The 20,768-nt window shown below is 38.5% G+C and overlaps 1 protein-coding gene across 1 annotated transcript in view; it reads right to left on the reverse strand.

Moving 5' to 3' along the window:
• Positions 1–8,084: 8,084 nt before the first annotated feature.
• NXPH2 (neurexophilin 2) overlaps positions 8,085–20,768 on the reverse strand; it is a 101,184-nt gene continuing 88,500 nt past the window's right edge. The window contains exon 2 of the mRNA XM_061199706.1: positions 8,085–9,215. Within this exon, the coding sequence (XP_061055689.1) occupies positions 8,472–9,215 (744 nt within the window). The 3' untranslated portion in view covers positions 8,085–8,471. The remainder of the gene's footprint in view (positions 9,216–20,768) is intronic.

The raw sequence follows: 20,768 nt of genomic DNA on the forward strand, positions 1-20,768 counted from the left end.
TGGTGAAGGTCCTTCCTCCCCACAAATACATCAGAAATACATCTACATGTGGAACAACTCCTACAGAACACCTACTGAATGTTAGCAGAAGACCTCAGGCTTCCCAAAAGGCAAGAAACTCCCCACGTACCTGGGTAGGGCAAAAGAAAAAAGGAAAAACATAAACAAAAGAATAGGGATGGAACCTGCACCTCTGGGAGGGAGCTATGAAGGAGGAAAAGTTTCCTCACACTAGGAAGCCCCTTCACTGACGGAGATGGGGGGTAGTGGGGGGGGAAGCTTCAGAGCCACGGAGGAGAGCGCAGCAACAGGGGTGCAGAGGGCAAAGCGGAGAGATTCCCACACAGAGTATAGGTGCTGACGAGCACTCACCAGCCTGAGAGGCTTGTCTGCCCACCCCCGCCAGGGCGGGTTGGGGCTGGGAGCTGAGGCTCGGGATTCGGAGGTCGGATCCCAGGGAGAGGACTGGGGTTGGCGGCGTGAACACAGCCCGAAGGGGGCTAGTGCGCCACAGCTAGCTGGGAGGGAGTCCGGGAAAAAGTCTGGAACTGCCTAAGAGGCAAGAGACCATTGTCTTGGGGTGCGCAAAGAGAGGGGATTCAGACCACCTCCTAACCGAGCTCCAGAGACGGGCGCGAGCCGCAGCTATCAGCGCGGACCCCAGAGACGGGCATGAGACGCTAAGGCTGCTGCTGCCACCACCAAAAAGCCTGTGGGCGAGCACAGGTCATTCTCCACACCGCCCCTCCCAGGAGCCTGTGCAGCCCGCCACGGCCAGGCTCCCGTGATCCAGGGACAACTTCCCCGGGAGAACGCACGGTGCGCCTCAGGCTGCTGCAACGTCACGCCGGCCTCTGACGCCGCAGGCTCGCCCCGCCTCCGTACCCCTCCCTCCCCCCGCCTGAGTGAGCCAGAGCCCCCGACGCAGCTGCTCCTTTAACCCCGTCCTGTCTGAGCGAAGAACAGACACCCTCAGGTGACCTACACGCAGAGGCTGGTCCAAATCCAAAGCTGAACCCCAGGAGCTGTGCAAACAAAGAAGAGAAAGGGAATTTTCTCCATGCAGCCTCAGGAGCAGTGGCTTAAATCTCCACAATCAACTTGATGTACCCTGCATCTCTGGAATACCTGAACAGACAACAAATCATCCCAAAATTGAGGTGGTGGACTTTGGGAGCAACTGTAGAATTGGGGTTTGCTTTCTGCATCTAATTTATTAGTGGTTTTATGTTTTTCTTAGTTTAGTATTTAGAGCTTATTATCATGGGTATATTTGTTTATTGATTTGGTTGCTCTCTTCCTTCAATCCCTATCAAACTACCAATGCCATTTTTCACAGAACTGGAACCAAAAATTTCACAATTTGTATGGAAACACAAAAGACCCCGAATAGCCAGAGCAATCTTGAGAAAGAAAAACGGAGCTGGAGGAATCAGGCTTCCTGACTTCAGACTATACTACTACAAAGTTACAGTAATCAAGACAGTATGGTACTGGCACATAAACAGAAATATAGATCAATGGAACAAGATAGAAAGCCCAGAGATAAACCCACACACATATGGTCACCATATCTTTGATAAAGGAGTCAAGAATATACAATGGAGAAAAGACAGCCTCTTTAATAAGTGGTGATGGGAAAAATGGACAGTTACATGTAAAAGAATGAAATTAGAACACTCCCTAACACCATACACAAAAAATAAACTCAAAATGGATTGAAGACCTAAATGTAAGGCCAGACACTATAAAACTCTTAGAGGAAAATGTAGGCAAACACTCTATGACATAAATCACAGCAAGATCCTTTTTGACCCACCTCCTAGAGAAATGGAAATAAAAACAAAAATAAACAAATGGGACCTAATGAAACTTAAAAGCTTTTGCACTGCAAAGGAAACCATAAACAAGACGAAAATACAACCCTCACAATGGGAGAAAATATTTGCAAATGAAGCAACTGACAAAGGATTAATCTCACAAATATACAAGCAGCTCATGCAGCTCAATATCAAAGAAGCAAACAACCCAATCCAAAAATGGGCAGAAGACCTAAATAGACATTTCTCCAAAGAAGATATACAGATTGTCAACAAACACATGAAAGGATGCTCAACATCACTAATCATTAGAGAAATGCAAATCAAAAGTACAATGATGTATCACCTCACACCGTTCAGAATGGCCATCATCAAAAAATCTACAATCAATTCTGGAGAGGGTGTGGAGAAAAGGGTACCCTCTTGCACTGTTGGTGGGAATGTAAATTGATACAGCCACTATGGAGAACAGTATGGAGGTTCCTTAAAAAACTAAAAATAGAACTACCATACGACACAGCAATCCCACTACTGGGCATATACCCTGAGAAAACCATAATTCAAAAAGAGTCATGTACCACAATGTTCATGGCAGCTTTATTTACAATAGCCAGGACATGGATGCAACCTAAGTGTCCATCGACAGATGAATGGATAAAGAAGATGTGGCACATATATACAATGGAATATTACTCAATCATAAAAAGAAACGAAATTGAGTTATTTGTAGTGAGGTGGATGGACCTAGAGTCTGTCATACAGAGTGAAGTAAGTCAGAAAGAGAAAAACAAATACCGTATGCTAACACATATATATGGAATTAAAGAAAAAAAAATGGTTCTGAAGAACCTAGTGACAGGCCAGGAATAAAGATGCAGATGTAGAGAATGGACTTGAGGACACGATGGGGGAAAGGGTAAGCTGGGACGAAGTGAGAGAGTGGCATGTACATATATACACTACCAAATGTAAAATAGATAGCTAGTGGGAAGCAGCCGCATAGCACAGGGAGATCAGCTCGGTGCTTTTTGTACACCTAGAGGGGTGGGATAGGGAGGGTGGGAGGGAGACTCAAGAGGGAGGATATATGGGGATATATGTATATGTATAGCTGATTCACTTTGTTATACAGCAGAAACTAACACAGCATTGTAAAGCAATTATACACCAATAAAGATGTTAAAAAAAAAAAAAAGGGCGATAGATTTATCTGGGCATTGTAGGATATTCCAAAAAAGTGGAAAATGTGATCTCTGGCTTTGGTGAATTGGATGATAGAGCACATGAAGTATAAATAATAAGGCAAGCTAAAAGTTGTGTGTATGAAATTATTACTGCAATGCCTAACATAGGTTGAAATAATTCAAATAGAGATTATAGTGGGTTAGAGCACTTAGAGAAGATCTTATGCAATATTTGTATTAGTTAAGCTCATGCTAAGGTGCAGTAACAAATCCATCCCAATAATTCAGTGGCTTAAAGAATAATATACATGTTTATTTCTTCTGTAGCTGTCCAGGGTGGGTTTTTAGTTAGCTGGGTGGCTCTCTTCCATGGTTGGAAAGACACTCAGATGGACAGTTGTTTTGTCCCCTTTTCTAGGCAGCATCTCAGTTCCTTTAGGTCATCTATCTGAGAGAGCCAAAGGGAAAAGAGCATGGGCAAGCCTGAATGTGCTTTTATGGTAAGTCTACACATCTCTTCCTCTCACATTATACTAGCTGTAGCTCAGCAACCGGGCCGTACCTCACTGCAGGAGAGGCAGGGTCATGCAGTCTAGTGGTCCAGCTATACCCTTGACCCTTCTACTGCAATGGGAGAAGGAGGAGGCTCCATGCTGGTGGACAGCTGACAGTCTCTATCACAAATATGGAAAATCAGTGATTCGGAGGAATAAAGAAGAGAAAGAATGGCCTTATCCAGGCAGGAAGAACAATAAAAATAGCTAAAAAAAAAAGGCTGTTGAACCTCATCAGGTCACCAATTCTTTATATGATAAAAAAAACCTACTCTACATCATTTCCAAAAATGTTTCCATCTTTTAAGCTTCTGTGGTTCTGGGAGCTAGCATTCAATGGGTATCGCATTCAGCTGGAGCAATGTCTTCATGTTGGAAATAAGGTAACTCATGTTAGGTGGGTAGCAGGGGTCTTGAATAATCAGTGTTTTCCGCTGGAGATTTTTAAAAAATCGAGTGACAGATATTGACCAAGTACCTACTACATACCAGACACTTTGCCCAGTGCTGTAGCAGATGCAGTTAACTCATTCTTTCTGAGAAGAGATTATGGACTATTTATGGGGGAGCTGAGCAGCATGATGAAAAAGGAAGATGACAAATGAAGCAGAATGGGATACATTCCCAGGGTTCCAGACCTCGCATTATGGGGTAGGACATGAGATGATTATGAAATGACCCTTGAATATTGTTTACAAGATTTTTATGAAGAAAAAAATCTGTAGCAAGAGCTTGTTTGCCTGTGATTTGTCACTGACAGTTGGAGACATGAAATTTCCATTCACTGAATGTTCTGATTAATTAACTTGGGGTTAACTATAGTTTTACTGCAAGTAAAAATGCATGACTCCATCCTCTATCTTATGAAGTAAAATTGGACCTTTGGGTAATTAAGGCATTCCACACAATTTACCCATTTCTATGAAAATGTATTCTCAGGTGTTGAAATCAGTTGAAAATTCTGTCAAATGTAGTAACTGCTGTTAACTCTTAGCCAGTCATACCTCTAATACCTCCCAGGACTCTCATCTTTGGACATAATGGTTTCATTCTGACTTCATTTTTCCAGAGTTTTAGCTTTAAAAAATTTTGTGTTCTTAGAGGAATCACAATCCTGAGGATTTTGGAAAGGGAGCATTTCCAGCCATTTTCATGTTCAGTTTTGGCTTCTGGATCACGTCTTGTAATAAACTCACCGCAATTATTTTTGTTTTGTTTTGAATATCTGCTTCAATTTACCTTTCTTCTGTAACACAAGACCTGGGACGAGGAGTCAGGAGCCCTGCATTTCAGTTGGCTTTGTCACATACTAACTGGACATGTCCTTGACTCTGATGGGGTCTTGGTTTTACTTGTCTGTCAAATGAGAGGGATGAACCAGAAGATAGTATAGGCTGTACTCTCTTTGAAATATTACTCTTCTATATGTTAATGTTGGTTTGATTACTTTGTTTATTTGGTTATCAATCTGTTAGTTTAATTTTCATTTTTAAAAGGGTCTGTTTCCTTCAACATTTTTTAAAAGTATTGTCAGAAGCCTATTGGAACCAGCACAACCTAGGGTTCTTATTTAAGATGTAGATCCTTAATTCCTAATTTACTAACTCCATTTACTAAATCAGAGTTTCTAAGGAAGTACTTCTCAGTCTTTAATGTAAATACAAGTCACACGGGGATCTTGTTAAAATGAAAACTCCAATTGGGTGTCCGAGGTAGGACCTGAGATTCTGTATTTCTAACAAGCTTACTTGTTACAGTAGTACTTACAGTAGTACTGCTGATGTACTGACTGAACTTTGAGTATCAGGACTCTCTAAGCCTTAATGGCAGCTCCCACTCAGCAGAACCATGTCTTGAATGGAGAAAGAATTAGCCAATTGTGGAATGTTTAAGGTGTAGCAGTTGTGGGTCATGTAGCATCTGGGTCATATAAAGAACAGTGTTGCAGAATACAGATTAAAGAATATAGTGTGATATGAATCAGGTTCTCTTATGAGTACTCACGCCAGAGAACCACACTCACTCTTGCTCTGTTATTCTAGATCATGAGAATGTGTTGAAATTCCAAGTACCAAGCAGTAGGAAGAAAGAAAATTGTTTCCTTTTTACTGATTATGCTGTGCTACATGGTGTCCACAGGTTTTTTTCTCTTATTTCCCTTCCCCAGATTTTACAGACCCTGTAGCTGGTATGATCACATTGTCCAGAGTCATGGAAATATGACCTCTTTTCTGATTCTGTGTGGTGATGAGTAACAAGATTGTTTCTGCTGAGGGGTGAAAAGGTCTTCAAACTAGTTTGCTTTCTCGTAAACAGCTGGCCTAGAGAGATCCTGAGAAGACAACTAACACCTCCTTGAAGATTAAATTTCTGCTAGTGGTTTTTTATTTTTTAAATTAATTTTTTTTTATTGAGGCATAATTGACACACATTGTATTGTTTTCAGGTGTTCATCTATTAGTTTGATTTTCATCTTTAGAAGGGTCTTTTCCTTTACATTTTGAACAATTTGTGATTGGGTATAAAATTAGCTTACATGAATGTCCTTTTCCTCAATTGCAGTACTCAAAGGCAAAAATGATTTTGTGGAAATGTGTGCATTTGCATGCTTAAATGGGATCTGATTTGTATTGTGCCAAGTACCATTGATAACAATTATGTAGGCTTTGAAATGAAATTATGACTAAAAAATATATGTGGCATATTTTCTATGCCAATTAAAAAATATGCCTGGGGAACTTTCTTTCTTTCTTTTTTTTTAATTCCACAGATCCTGCTAAAATCTAAGAATCGTGTAGACTGATTTAGTTTTTTTTCTTTGCATGGATATGATGTTTATACCACTCAACTTTTGAACATCAGATAGTTTTAAATCGCATTGCATTTGTAATAATAATTATAACAATCATAATGGCAGCTCACACTTACAGAATTCTTACTAGATGCCAAGCTATGTGTCAAGTGGTTTATATGAGTTATTCTTTTACTCTACTTTAAAATCTCCATAGCCTAGCTGTTCTGTTTAATATGAACATATGGAAAATCTTAATGCTCAGTTGATAAAACACACACACACACACACACGCACGTGCACACACACTAAACCACTGTGAGGAAAAGAAACAAGAACAGTCTCAAAAAAAAAACACAACCCTGAAGCCATGTGACAGATTTAGCAAATTCTTTTTATTTACATAGAAATGTGTACACATACTTTCTCTGTACACAGAAAATTCTAAGTTTATATACATAAATGGTTCCCACATATTTTACAATAAATAGTATTTTAATCTTGTTTCTAGGTGAAAATAAAAAGATGTCTCAAAATATTTCACACCAACCACAAAATTACAAAAGCACCCGATGAACTCAGAGCAAAAATTTCAAGCCTGTACTACCACACACTAAGTCTAGTACAATTTTTACAAAAGACAAAAACCAAACACTGTGCAGATATCACCAAGAAAAGGAAAGGAATGGAGATGCAAAATAGAGATGAGTGCTGCTGGCTTTTTGAACAATGTAGTAAGAGCATTTTTGTTGGTTAGGACTGGTCTTCCTTTAGTCCTCAATTTAATGTTTTACTTTAACTGATATTTTACAGATAAGAAGGGGGAAATAGTTAACGTCTATCGTAAAAAAAGAGTAACCATTCCATGAGTCTTACAGGTTCTAGAAACCTTTGTACTGGTCAGCCAGACTGTCTTTCTGTGCTAATTCAAAGACCATCCAGTTCTATGACACAGGATGACCGTCGACCCCCTCAGAGAAGATGAGGGGGACATGGTTGTGAAGCAACATTACTAGGAAGTCATCTCAAAAGACTGGTGAATCATGCATCTTGGTTACTAACATTTAATAATAATTAGCAATGTTTAAATATACTCTTTATTTCCACAATTTGATCCCTCATGTAAATAATTAAATACAAGGAGAACTTAATCTAAGAGGCTAGAAATAATGAATATATCATCCTGGAATTTCCTCCTTCCAATTCCAATTTCTTTCCCATTCTAGCCTATAGGAAACAATCACTTTCTCTCAATTTAAGAGTTGTTCTACACCTGTATATAAAAATCATACTACCAAATGAATAGAATGAGGTTAAAGGGTGAATACAGATTTATGATATTTTTGACCACCTCACAGTACTGAATTTGACAAAACAATCTAAAAACATCCTGATCGTCATTATTGTTGAACTGACTTACAATATATCCAGATTTGCTTTCTTAATACACAAATGTTACTACTCACATGAGAATCCTGAGGATGGTGACCAAACCAGGGCTAAGTGTTTAAATCCCACTCCACTCAATTCTAGCTCAGATAATAATGTATTTCGTTCCACTGTGGCACTGTAACTTCACACATGAGTTTTGAAACAAATTTTACCCCTTCATCTCTCATATCAGTAACAGCACATATGTGGGAGAAAAGACAGCAATAAAAAAAGAATTCAGTGTCAGAAATGCGATTCATCTACCAAATACAATCTTTTCAGTTGCTTTACTTAATCTGCTATTTTTAAGGTAATCTTCCAAAACATACTTCAAAGGCAGGCTCATTTCAAGAGCAATGTTTATCACATGCATAATTTGGTTCTTTCCTGTTACATGTTGCTACCATCGACTCTTAGAGAAACAACAATACCTGGAGGACTTAGCCATCCTATGTGAGAGCGATGGCTTCATACACAGTTTTACTCTTTAGATTCAGGTACTTATGATCGAAACAAACACAATTCACATTTAAAGATGTTTCTTTTTCTTTTAAGTTTGAAAAACTTATAGGGAATGAAGGTTCACTGCCAGAAACAAAAGAGATCCTTTACCATGAAGAGCTGGGCTTGGTTCTTGGCCATTCTAATTGAATATATATTTGTCCTTCCTTTCTATTGGCTGTAGAAAGATTCAGCCAGAAGATAAGTATGGAGTCTCACTATGGTAATTGTAGTCAGGACAGACCTTTTGCACAAGTTTATAATCAACACTGTAAAAGGCAATGTAGATGCAAATGACCTTGAAGGGCTTGGAACACAACCAGGAAACGTGGCTCTGAGTCTGCTCCTGGTAGCAGATCTTGGACGGGTCGAAGTTGCACAGGGCAGTCTTCTTTGCCCGATCTGTTTTTTCATACTCAATGCGACAATTGAAAGATTTGGATTCTTTTGTCTCCAAGGTAGACTGCGGGGAAACTTCAAATTCCACCACTTTGGAGGGGGGTACCAAACTCACTGACACATTGCCCAGGCCTGTGGAATTATGTCGGAAATAAACACTGAAGGTTCCATTTCCATGGTCAACGATTTTCCCCGTGATGAGGAGGTTGAGCTTAACAGTTTTAATGTTGGAATGGAAGTCGCCCCATCCAAACATTTTCTTAAATTTTCCCGTTTTCACTATTGGCCTCCGTTTAGTTCTTGCCAAGGGCTCCTGAACCTCCGTGATGTTGGCCAGCCAATCCCAAAAGTTCTCCAAGCTGTCCGCATACGCCAAGTGTCCGGCCTTGGGGACTGGAGACTGTTTAACAAACAGGCGCAGAGGATTGATGATCCTTGAGTGTACCACGTTTCCCACCAGTGTCCCCGCAGCATCTTTGTCTTCCCAATCCAGCCCTTCTGTGGCGTGCACCACCTTTTTACTGTCACAAAATAGCTGTTCGAAAAGAAGAAACACACTTTAGGTTAGGCTTTGCGTGCACACATACCAAAGCCAAAGCACCAGGTTAATTCTTGTAATTTATTTCAATTCCTGCTAAATAGCATTTCATACACACAGCTGGGCTCCACAGTGTAACAAGACGACCATTTAATTCGAGCAATGTAAATCCATGAGTACGAAAACGGAAATGATGAGATCAAGAAGAGAGTACAGTTGGCTCTTTGTATCTGCAGGTTCTGAATCCAGTGGATTCGACCAACACTGAATTAAAGTTAAAAACAAACGAAAACCCCCTCCAACACTCCCGCCCCCAGCCAGAAATTTCCAAAAAGCAAAACTTGAATTTGTCATACTCTGGCAACTATTTACATTGTATTAGGTATTATAAGTAATCTAGAGATGATTTAAAATATACAGGAGGATGTGCATAGGTTATATGCAAATACTAAACTATTTTATGTAAGGGACTTAAACATCCCTGGATTTTGGTATCCAAGGGGATCCTGAAACCAATCCCCCATGGATATCAAGGGTTGAATGTATTTCATTTTAATGGGTTGATGTGGTTTTAGTCTCTGTTCCCTAATCTTTACAATTCTATCTTCCCAGACTGGGGGAAATAGTATATTTTGGTCTCTTATTTCATAAAAACATTAAATTTGTAAGATCTTTTTTTTTAGGTAGAAAACAACTTTAGAATGCTGAGGTTTCTACCATGGAGCTAGAAACCACCTGAATATAAGATATTGATAAGACTCTTAAAATACTTTTGCAGATACTAAGGGTATTATTGTATTCAAAGCTTAGGTCATATAATTTCATAACTTCTGATATAATTCGACTTCAAATTCTGTAACGAAAAGTAGCGTGAATAGGAAGTTCTACAAAAGTTTTAGTTGAAAAAATATAATTTCAAATTTAGCTACCTTTATAGAAACAGAAATAAATTGGAAATGTACATTTTGAATTAATTCATAGACCTATTGTTGATAAATTAAATTTTGTTACAACTGAATGATACCCTGAAAGATAGGATTGCCAGGAAAGAGTCATGTGCATGTGTTTTATGGATTCCACAGTATTTTGACTCAAATCATACCCACTGAAACAGAGCACTTTATTTGCATTTGATTTCTCTTCTTATTCTTTTTGTAGTGTAAGAGTCCTCATGATTTCTAAAAATCATTTAGCTAAGTCAATATGAATTTTGAGGGACAGAATCATAATATATGAAACTGTTGCCTGGAGTGAATATTTACAGATGAGTTATAAAGTCTGGAAAATAGAGGTTTCTAGTGGAAACACAGATAGCCTCTTATCTCGAATGGCACAAACCACTCTGGTAATGATTCTCTGGAAAACTGTCAGCAAGATGAAAAGGATGAGAAAGAAGTGGGGCTGTGTTTATGTAGTTTCCCCAACCCTTTCAAACTTGGCAAAGCACCTGGTAAAACCAGTCTCAGATTGTTACAAAAATTATTGCTTTCAATACAATTTTGAAAAAAAAAAAAGCTTGGATTATTAATATTGCACTTGACTACATGGTAGAATTTAATAATATGAGGTTATATTTTATATATTCATAAAAGTTTTAAGTTCTAATAGAGTTTTGTGAGAAGTGTTTTCACCTATAGCTTGTACCCAAACACTTTAGAGGAGGAGTCCAAGGACTTAAATATACGTGTAGATTTTTCCTTTTTTTGCTTTGGTGGGGAGGGAGCACATAATAATATATTAGTCCCTTTGATTAATTTCCCGAAGTCTTTCCCCCACTCAGGTCTGGTATTTTTAGAAATTCTTTTCTCTTTACTTAAATTACTGAGGTTTGTCAAACTACATGCTGCACGTTCTTACTGTTTTGAAAACCTAAATCCGTACTACCTCTTCTTAGGGGCTTACACATCCTGAGTTGATGCTTCTTTCTCTCTCCTGGTATTAAAGGGCTGGCATATTCACCAGGAAAAGAGGGATCATTACTCAGGATTTCTGGCTCAAAATATTCTGGGTATTTCTGATACTGTAACTAGCTTTCTGTCTTTGAACACTCTTAATTTTAATGTGCACAAAACCTCATTCAGATCAACTGGTCATACAGCCCATGAAGGTCAGTACAGGCTCCAGATATGACTTGAGTTTCCTGAGAACTGATGCAACCTGGTCCAAGTGACTTGTCCTGTTCTCTCTCCAGGGAGACATTCAAGGACACATGGGCAGATAAGAAACCCCTTGCTGATCAAGGTCCAATTTCTCTTCTCTCTGATTATGATTCTTGCTGTGTATTATCTATTTTTTGCCTGGTTCCGGTATTTCACGAGATGTGCCTTGCTTGGTCATTGCTGACAGTCACAACTACCGTTCCTGAGAATCACTGGTACTCAAGAGCTTCTCCTTTACTTCCTGATCTCAACTCCCCTATTTGTACAACTTCCTAACTTCTTCCCTCGCTCATGCCTTGCTTTCTCTCTTTCATAGGGTAAATTTCCCCTTTTAGCTTGCTTTTTCCAAAAGAAACCCAAAATCTCAATTCTTACTTTTACACACCATGCTCCTGATGAATACTTTATTAGCAGAATTAAGATCCATTCTCCGTTCAAAAATATTTTTTCACTTACAAGTATGACAACACTCTTCACTACCAGGAGAAACATGCTCTCTTTTTTTCCTAAAATGTTTGTTTTACATTACACATTTTCCTGAGTTATTTCTGCCTGGATCATTTTTCTTGATTTAGTCCTTTGCCTGATTTTTCTCCTTCCTTTTCTGTTATTGAAAACCTACCAACATTGAACCCATTGTTCAACAAGAAGTCTTCAATCATGTAGGGTCTCAAGTTAACTGGTATTAGCGTATTTTAGAATACATGATGGGCCCCCTTATGAGATAGACATTATGAGATCCTTCTCTTATCTCTTGGACTTCTGATGTGATGGTTCTGAGATTAGTCAATAATAATTACTCAAAAAGTCATTTATTGACTTTTAAAAAAACTGAAGATTCTCTTTGTAGTAACATGGTGTAGCAACTTGACCCAAACATATGTGACTCATCCTAAAGAAATATGAGTGTAAAAAAAAAAAACAACTAAGCTTATCAAACAGATACATTAGATATGATTATTTGCTTTTAGAAAGGCTCTTCAATTCTTCAGAAAAGATTCTCCAGATGAGAATTTAAAATGAAATTTGATTCCTAAAAAATATATTCTAACACAATACTCTTCAGGTTCAAACCTGCTCAAGGAGCCCTTGATTTTAAGGTTGGCCTATATAAAAATAATCAAACTTAACTATTAAGCACAGATCTATAATTGTTCTCTGTTCCAATGAAAAACAGTCACTGACAGTTCCTTAGACAAAAAAAGTAGATGGATGTATCTTTTAGTTCTTTTGCTTTGCCCTAGACCATCACATTTGTCACTTGCTTTGATAACATTAAACAAGGTGAGAAAAGCTGTGTATAACTTCATCTGTTTTTTACTCTAAAATGCATGGACGGTTCTTACAAGTACTGATTTCCAAATCTAAACCCAAATTTCAAAAAACTATTGGATGATGATGTATTGGTAGAAGAGTAAAATTAAAAGGGTAAATATATTTCTAGTTGTCTTAAAAAGCCAACAATTGTACCTCCTCTCCCAACTTCCTCTCCCTTTGGTGTAACTTGTTCAGCCTTCTCCCTGGAACATTTTCTTAAAGGCATGCATCACTGCTGAGAGGGCACACTCTCCTAAACAGGTCTACAAAGACAGTTGTGTGACCAAAGTCCCCAGGGCTCATGCTTCACCTCAAAAGACCTAACCAGGGATGACTGGGGTTTGGATCAACCATAACCCTGCCTGCACTCATCCATAAACTCCCAATATGAAAGCAGCATGGTGGAAAAAGCATAGGGTTTGGTGCCTGATGACCTCATCACCCCCTTAGCTTGAAGTATTTGATGTGAGCCCAAATTTTCTCACCTTTATGTCCTTTGCTGGTTGATTGTAAGGACTAAATAAAAGAATGGATGGAGACTTCCCTGGTGGTCCAGTGGTAAAGAATCTGCCTTCCACTGCAGGGGATGCAGGTTCTATCCCTGGTTGGGGAACTAGGATCCCACATGATGCGGGGCAACTAACTAAGCCCTCGTGCCACAACTACTGAGCTTGCATGCCTCAATGAGAGAGCCCGCGTGCTGCAAACTACAGAGCCCGTGCTGCAAGGAAAGATCCTGCAGGCCTCAACAAAGATCCCACGTGCTGCAACTAAACCCGACGCAGCCAAAAAAAAAAAAAAAAAAAAGAATGGATAGAAATTACTGAACCCAATCTCTTGCAAAAGGCATTCAGTGACTGCTGGCTCTTGCATGGTCCAAAGGGTAGTCCCATGCCTCCTATCCAGGAATTGTTTTCAAAGGATTATATGGATTCTCCGGTCTCCAGGAAACTGATTAGTGGTTAATCAAGCAACTTGTTCAGTGCCATATGATACATTTAAGGAGTAGAAATTGACTTTCTCAACCCCAGAGCATCAATCAAATGTTTCCTCCTGTTTCCAGTCTCGCTGACATCTGAGTCATATCCATATCACAGGGACAGGTGAGCTCTTTTTGCCAACAAAATGTGTTTGTGGATCTTTGATTCCAAACTACCAAATGAGTCAGCAAAGGATCTGAAAGTACAATGTGTCTGGCAGGTGCCCTCATTCCTGTATAGACAATTTCAGTGATACAGCATGCTGGGAGAGGACCGTAGGTGGTTCTGAGCCTGTTGGCAAACCACTCTATCCAAGGTAAGGTTGTTAGATGTTATCTGCAAAACACAAGGCTGTATCCCCCATTACTTTTGTACTTGCTGGGGCTTCCTATGCTAATGTCAGTATCACTGCTATCTTTTGTCCCACCATATTACAATAATAATGCAAAAACATTTAACGGCATGCACAAAATGGAGTTTAAAAAAGGGAGAAAAAGAGGAATTGCTGTGCTTTATCTGTTTGAACATTCCCTGATTTCAACACATTTATCAAAGCTTAAGTAATTTATGCCTTGGCAGGGTGTATCAATTTCACAAAGCACACACATTAGCTAGATACAATGATATCATATTAGCTTTTTCTGCATCTTAGAGAGGAGCTCAAAAAGATTAATAAAAGCTCAAACCTTCATCAATTAAATGAAGCAGGTGGAAGGAAGGAAATAGAGGAAGAAGACTGTATTTCATTTCAGTTCTTTTGTTTTTAGGGGGGAAAAGAAGCTGACAGGTTCAAATCATTCATCATAACAGGCTGGAGTTGAATTTCACTGATAATTAAATGCATTTTTTTCCAAGAGGCAGAGAGGGTGCAATGAATTTTATAGTAGCAGATGTGAGAACTGTTGCAAATTATGGAAATAATTTATAAACTAAAAAGCATCTTCCTTTGCAAATACTATACCAGAAGATCTTTTTTTTCAACTATATTTGTTATGTATTTTTCAATAAACATTTTATTTTAGAATAGTTTTAGTTTACAGAAAAGTTGTGTGGTACAAAGAGTTACCACATACCCTGTACCCAGTTTCCTATATTGTTAACATCTTACATATTACACTTGTCACAACTAATGATCCAATGCTTATACCTTATTATTAACTAAAGTCCATACTTTATTCAGATTTCCTTAGTTTTTCCTTAATGTCCTTTATCTGCTCCAGGATGCCATCTAGGGTCCCACATGACATTTGGTCATCATGAATTTTTAGGCTTGTCTTGGCTGTGACCATTTCTTGTTTTTGATGACCTTGAATGTTTCAGGGAGCACTGGTTAGGCATTTTGTAGAATGCCTTTCAATTTGAGTTTGTCTGATGTTTTTCTCATGATTAGGCTGGGCCTTGGGGAGGAAGAATACAGAAGTAAGGTGCCGTTTTCATCACTTCATCTCAAGGGTACATGCTAGCAGCGTGACTTAATCACTGTTGATGTTAATCTCTGGCTTAGGTAGGGAAGATTTTTTTTTAAGTTTTGCTTTCAGAATTTTCACTAGGCTTGTACATTTTTGTTATCATAAGCTTAGTTTAATTTACATTTAATTCAGTGGCACTTGGTTTAGGGTTGATTTTTTTAAAATGTCAGGAACTCTCAAGCATTTCAATTTATAACACTTTACCACATCACTGAATTATCTCAAATAACCTCAGAGTTGTTTAGGAAATCCTACACTATTCATAAATTATTCTGGCACTCTTATGTGTTATAAATATGTCTGTCATCATCAGTTATTATTTTTGCTATTTTATTTTATTTAGTATTTATTTCTTAAAAATGGGGCCCATTTTGATAATTGATAGTTCAATAAAGAAGAGCTTAGTCTATAAATATCTCACATGGAGTTGGAATTACTTGCTTAACATATTAGATGTCCCTTTTCTCAGTTTTGGAGCTCCATCGTACTTGACTCTATACATCCAATGAGTCAGTATCAACATTTATGTGGGGCTTTCTTTGCAGGTCTGTTTACCAAGGGGAATGGAGCTAAGGAAAGAGAGCCTCACAAAGCAGAGTTCTACATTCATAGTAAGCTGGGTGCTGCAGGACCATGACCACTACTTGCTTTCCCTTGGCATCTGAGACAGTCAGACCTCTGCTGTAATTATGGGATAACCATCTTCTATATGTCCCTCATTGTGATAGCTTTGCTTCTTCCCTGTCGCTGCATGTGGGGATGGGTCCTAAACTGTGGGGGGCAGGGGAAGAAGAGGGGGAGGAGATTTGTCTACACCCATGAGTAATAGAAAGGAAATGAAGGGCATTTAAGATGTGAGCTTCTGGGGTTCAAATTCCATTCAATGTATACCATGCCATTATCAGTTCAAGTAGCTCTGTCCTAACAGGTATTATTTTTTATTTATTATTTGAAGAAACACCTGTGGATGAACTATCAAGACCAGCCTTGCTGTCCCGGTCTGGGGTTTAGCAATTCTAATTGACACGTTTATTTAGCCCCTATCGACTCTTCACTTACACAGCACCAGGAAGTAGAAGGAGATGCTTCAATTTCCTAAGTAGTTGAAGCTTAGCTCTTCAAGCTCACTGCCTCGAAATACAGCTCAAGAGACTGGATGAACTTAACACACCTTGTTTAAGAAAGTGGGAAACCTCAAACTGTTTAGAAATATTCCCACTTTATTTTTGCAGGAGTAAGTTTATGGCTCCACTGATTTTTATCTTTGCCTGCAATCCTATGAGTGCTACGGTACTCCCACATGGCACTTGCAAATTATTGGACTGAGAGAAAAAGTGGAGTGCCCCAGTCAAGTCTGTGCATTGCAGAAAAGAATCTGTTGGCACATCCTCCAGTGGCTGAATTTCCGTAAGTAAAAGATTGTTCTAAGAGTGAAGGAATGAATGAAAGAAGCATGGGCGATGAACTCAATCAGAACAGGTAAAAACCAAAGCAGGAAAAAGCAAGCAATGGAAACAGTAATGCTTTGATTTCCTGGAAGGAGTTGGAGCATAAAAGGAAGTATCCATCCCTAGCAGGAGTCGCTGCAGAGGAATAACGACGCAGACGTAGAGAATGGACTTGAGGACATGGGGAGGGGGAAGGGTAAGCTGGGACAAAGTGAGAGAGTGGCATGGACATATATACACTACCAAATGTAAAATAGATAGCTAGTGGGAAGCAGCCACATAGCACAGGGAGATTAGCTGGGTGCTTTGTGACCACCTAGAGGGGTGGGATAGGGAGGGTGGGAGGGAGATGCAAGAGGGAGGGTAATGGGGGTGTATGTATATGTATAGCTGATTCACTTTGTTATACAGCAGAAACCAACACAATGTAACAATTATACTCCAATAAAGATGTTGAAAAAAATAAATAAATGAATAAAAGATAAAACAAAACAACCGAATTTTTTCCCCATAATCATAACATCTATACCTCACGTGGATGTTTTCAGTTTTTGGTGTTTACACTGAATATAAAATATTTATAGCCCATACTGCTTTTCTGTGAAATGCTTGCAATAATAGAAATAATGCACCATGCACAGATTGAATAGATCACCTTCCATTAACAAGGAAGGCCGTACCCTTAACTACTTTATAGTACATCAAAAATATGTAGTCCTCTGTCCATCAAAGAAAAATAATTATGACTTTCCAGGATGAGGCAGAATGAGGTGAGTGCTCTAAACCTGTGAATTTATACCAAGCTGGGAGGATTGGCTTTTCCATGATAACAGGACTGGCATATGCTACTAGAGATAAATTGATACAGATCTGTAAAAATATTTTTAAAGGCAGCTGGCTTGCCCCCCCACCCCCGGATATCCTGGAAGCATTTATTAATGTTTTTTCACAGTGACAATCATTGCTAAGTGCCAGTTTGGAAGAATAACTGGTTTGTTTAATAGATCTGTTTATAATGCTGTTTCTGATAAAATCCATTAATTTTTTCACTGGGGTAGTATTAGTTCAAGCCAAGGACCCCCAAAGTGACCACTGCTATACAACATAGAGGTGGCCTGCAGATCCCACTATAGCTGAACAATTATAGAACCAATAATGAAACGTGGTCTAAGGCATCATTTATGTTACATATATATATAGCTTATATAACTGGATTGCTCTAACAATTCTGTCCCGTATCCTTCAGTTGAAATGAAACAACGACCTGCTCAGCAGGAAGAAAAAAGAAAAACCCTGTTATGATGGAAATTAGCATCCCATTAAATTTTTTGCTTGTAAACAAATTTTGGAAAGCACTTTCTCTGGGTCGAAATTTTGCAGACTATCATCCCTGCTGACAAGAGAACACATATCTGCTGGACAACCTACAACGCTATATTGATGATTAGTAGTATGGCCTGCCCTAAAGTCATATTTCTGGTGCTCCATTACAGAACTGTCACAGCAGATTAAAAGAAGAATGACAGAAAGGGAATGAAGAATGACAGAATCAAACATATATCAATGTATTAATTGTACCTATTAATATTTTGTGGCATAATGTGGCATTGTTTAAAAATTCATCTTGCAAGTTGAAAAACAAATGATTGCTTAGGAGAAGAAAGCTAAACAATGGACGTCCTTTCTGCTGAGAGTAGCAAATTCATTTTACCTTCCAGATATCTTTTAATAGCTACCCTTTACATTTTTCTAAATTGATACAGGAACTAACAGGAAACATAAATGTGAAGACAGAAATCTTAGTAGTAAGAGCCAAAAAGCTAGATTGCAAGGCTTGGCATAGTTTTATTGCTAAGGTTAAATATGGCAATTCTTATTTTATCTTGATGACAGTAATCTGGAAAATCGATGACACAACCTCTGCAAAAAATCTTACACACACACACACACACAAGCCCACATTCTGACACACAGAAATATCACGTGTATAAACGCATGTGTGCATGCACATACCATAATTTCTGTAAACATTTAAAAGAAATGGTGTGATACTAAGTGAAGTAAGCCAGACAGAGAAAGACAAATATCATATGATATCACTTTTATGTGGAATCTAAAAAAAATGATACAAATGAACTTATATACAGAACAGAAATAGAACCACAGACAGAAAACAAACTTATGGTTACCAAAGGTGAGGGGGGAGGGATAAATTAGGAGTTTGGGATTAACAGACACACACTACTATATATAAAATAGATAACCAGCAAGGACCTACTGTATAGCACAGGGAACTGTACTCAACATTTTGTAATTACTTATAAGGGAAAAGAATCTGAAAAAGAATATATATATATATGTATATATAAAACTGAATCAGTTTGCTGTACACCTGAAACTAACACAACATTGTAAATCAACTATATTTCAATAAAAAAATAAAAGAAATGGTGTGAAAGAAAACAGATTTCATTTTGTATTCGCAAGCTGCATCAAAGGGGCTCTTTAACAAATTATGAACAGACTAGAAGTAAATTTTAAGATGCCTTGGGGTAGAGGGCTGCTAAATGTTAGGCTATAGCTATACTTCCCAAGTAAAACAGGGTCAGAGTGCAATCTCATTTAACCCAAGTTTTGCAAAGTCAAAGAAGTTATTCTTTTTTTTTTTTTTAAACATCTTTATTGGTGTATAATTGCTTTACAATGGTGTGTTAGTTTCTGCTTTATAACAAAGTGAATCAGTTATACATATACATATGTTCCCATATCTCTTCCCTCTTGCATCTCCCTCCCTCCCACCCTCCCTATCCCACCCCTCTAGGTGGTCACAAAGCACCGAGCTGATCTCCCTGTGCTATGCGGCTGCTTCCCACTAGCTATCTATTTTACGTTTGGTAGTGTATATATGTCCATGCCACTCTCTCACTTTGTCACAGCTTACCCTTCCCCCTCCCCATATCCTCAAGTCCATTCTCTAGTAGGTCTGTGTCTTTATTCCCGTCTTACCACTAGGTTCTGCATAACCTTTTTTTTTTTTTCCTTAGATTCCATATATATGTGTTAGCATACTGTATTTGTTTTTCTCTTTCTGACTTACTTCACTCTGTATGACAGACTCTAACTCCATCCACCTCACTACAAATAACTCAATTTCGTTTCTTTTTATGGCTGAGTAATATTCCAGTGTATGTATGTGCCACATCTTCTCTTTTGATCATCTAATAGAAACAGTCCTTTCACTGTTAAGGAATAAGTGACTCAGCATGGTAAGTGGCACTGTCTCTTTTCACCCCCCATCCTTAGAAGCCCCATCCAAGTTTTCAATGAGAGAGAAGAGCTTTGCATGACAGGAGCACATAAATACTTCTGAAATATAATGGCCTGGGAAAGACAACAGGCATCTGTGTCTTGACCCCTAAAAGTTGGCATTTAAAAAGGAAAGTTGCAACAGAGGGAAGAGCAGTGAAAGGAGAAGTGGAAATGGCAGATATTGTATTTTTTACGCCAGTTTAGGCAGAGTTTCAATGCAGGATGAGGAAACATGGCAGGTTGGTGGGTGGACAGGGCAGGAGACGGGGGTTAGGAGAGGTGTACTGTGTATGGCTTTGTACTCTACCATCAAATCCATTTGATATTTCAATCTTCAGGTACCAGTAATCCAGCAATTAGTGCATACTGCCTGTGAGGGTTAGTTTTAATTGCCAACTAGGCTAGGCTCTAGTACTCAGTATTCAAACACAAGGTGCAAATACCAGGTGCTGCTGTGAAGGTATTTTGTAGATGTGGTTAACTTTGCCAATAAGTTGATTTTTTCTTTTTTCAGTTAAAAATGTCAGCATTTATTGATTACACCTTTCACCAAACATTACATTCAGTAATTTAAAATAATTTTTCAAATGGTTTTAGATACACAGATGATATTTCACTTAAATGTAAATATTCATAGTCTATTTGGGATTTTTGCAGGATCCTACATAAATGTGCTGCTTTATGATGATCCAATATAAGTATGTTTTGTAAGATCAGTGTCAGTTTCCACACTAAAAAGCATCTATTTAATAAAAAAAAAACTCAATGCATTTTGCTTGTGTATATGAAACTGATAATTGTGTCAAAATTATTTTTGCATTAATCATTCCTGACATTTATACTGAGAATTACAGAGTCTCTGTAGCCT

Source organism: Eubalaena glacialis, chromosome 1, assembly GCF_028564815.1.
Source record: "Eubalaena glacialis isolate mEubGla1 chromosome 1, mEubGla1.1.hap2.+ XY, whole genome shotgun sequence".
NCBI lineage: Eukaryota > Metazoa > Chordata > Mammalia > Artiodactyla > Balaenidae > Eubalaena > Eubalaena glacialis.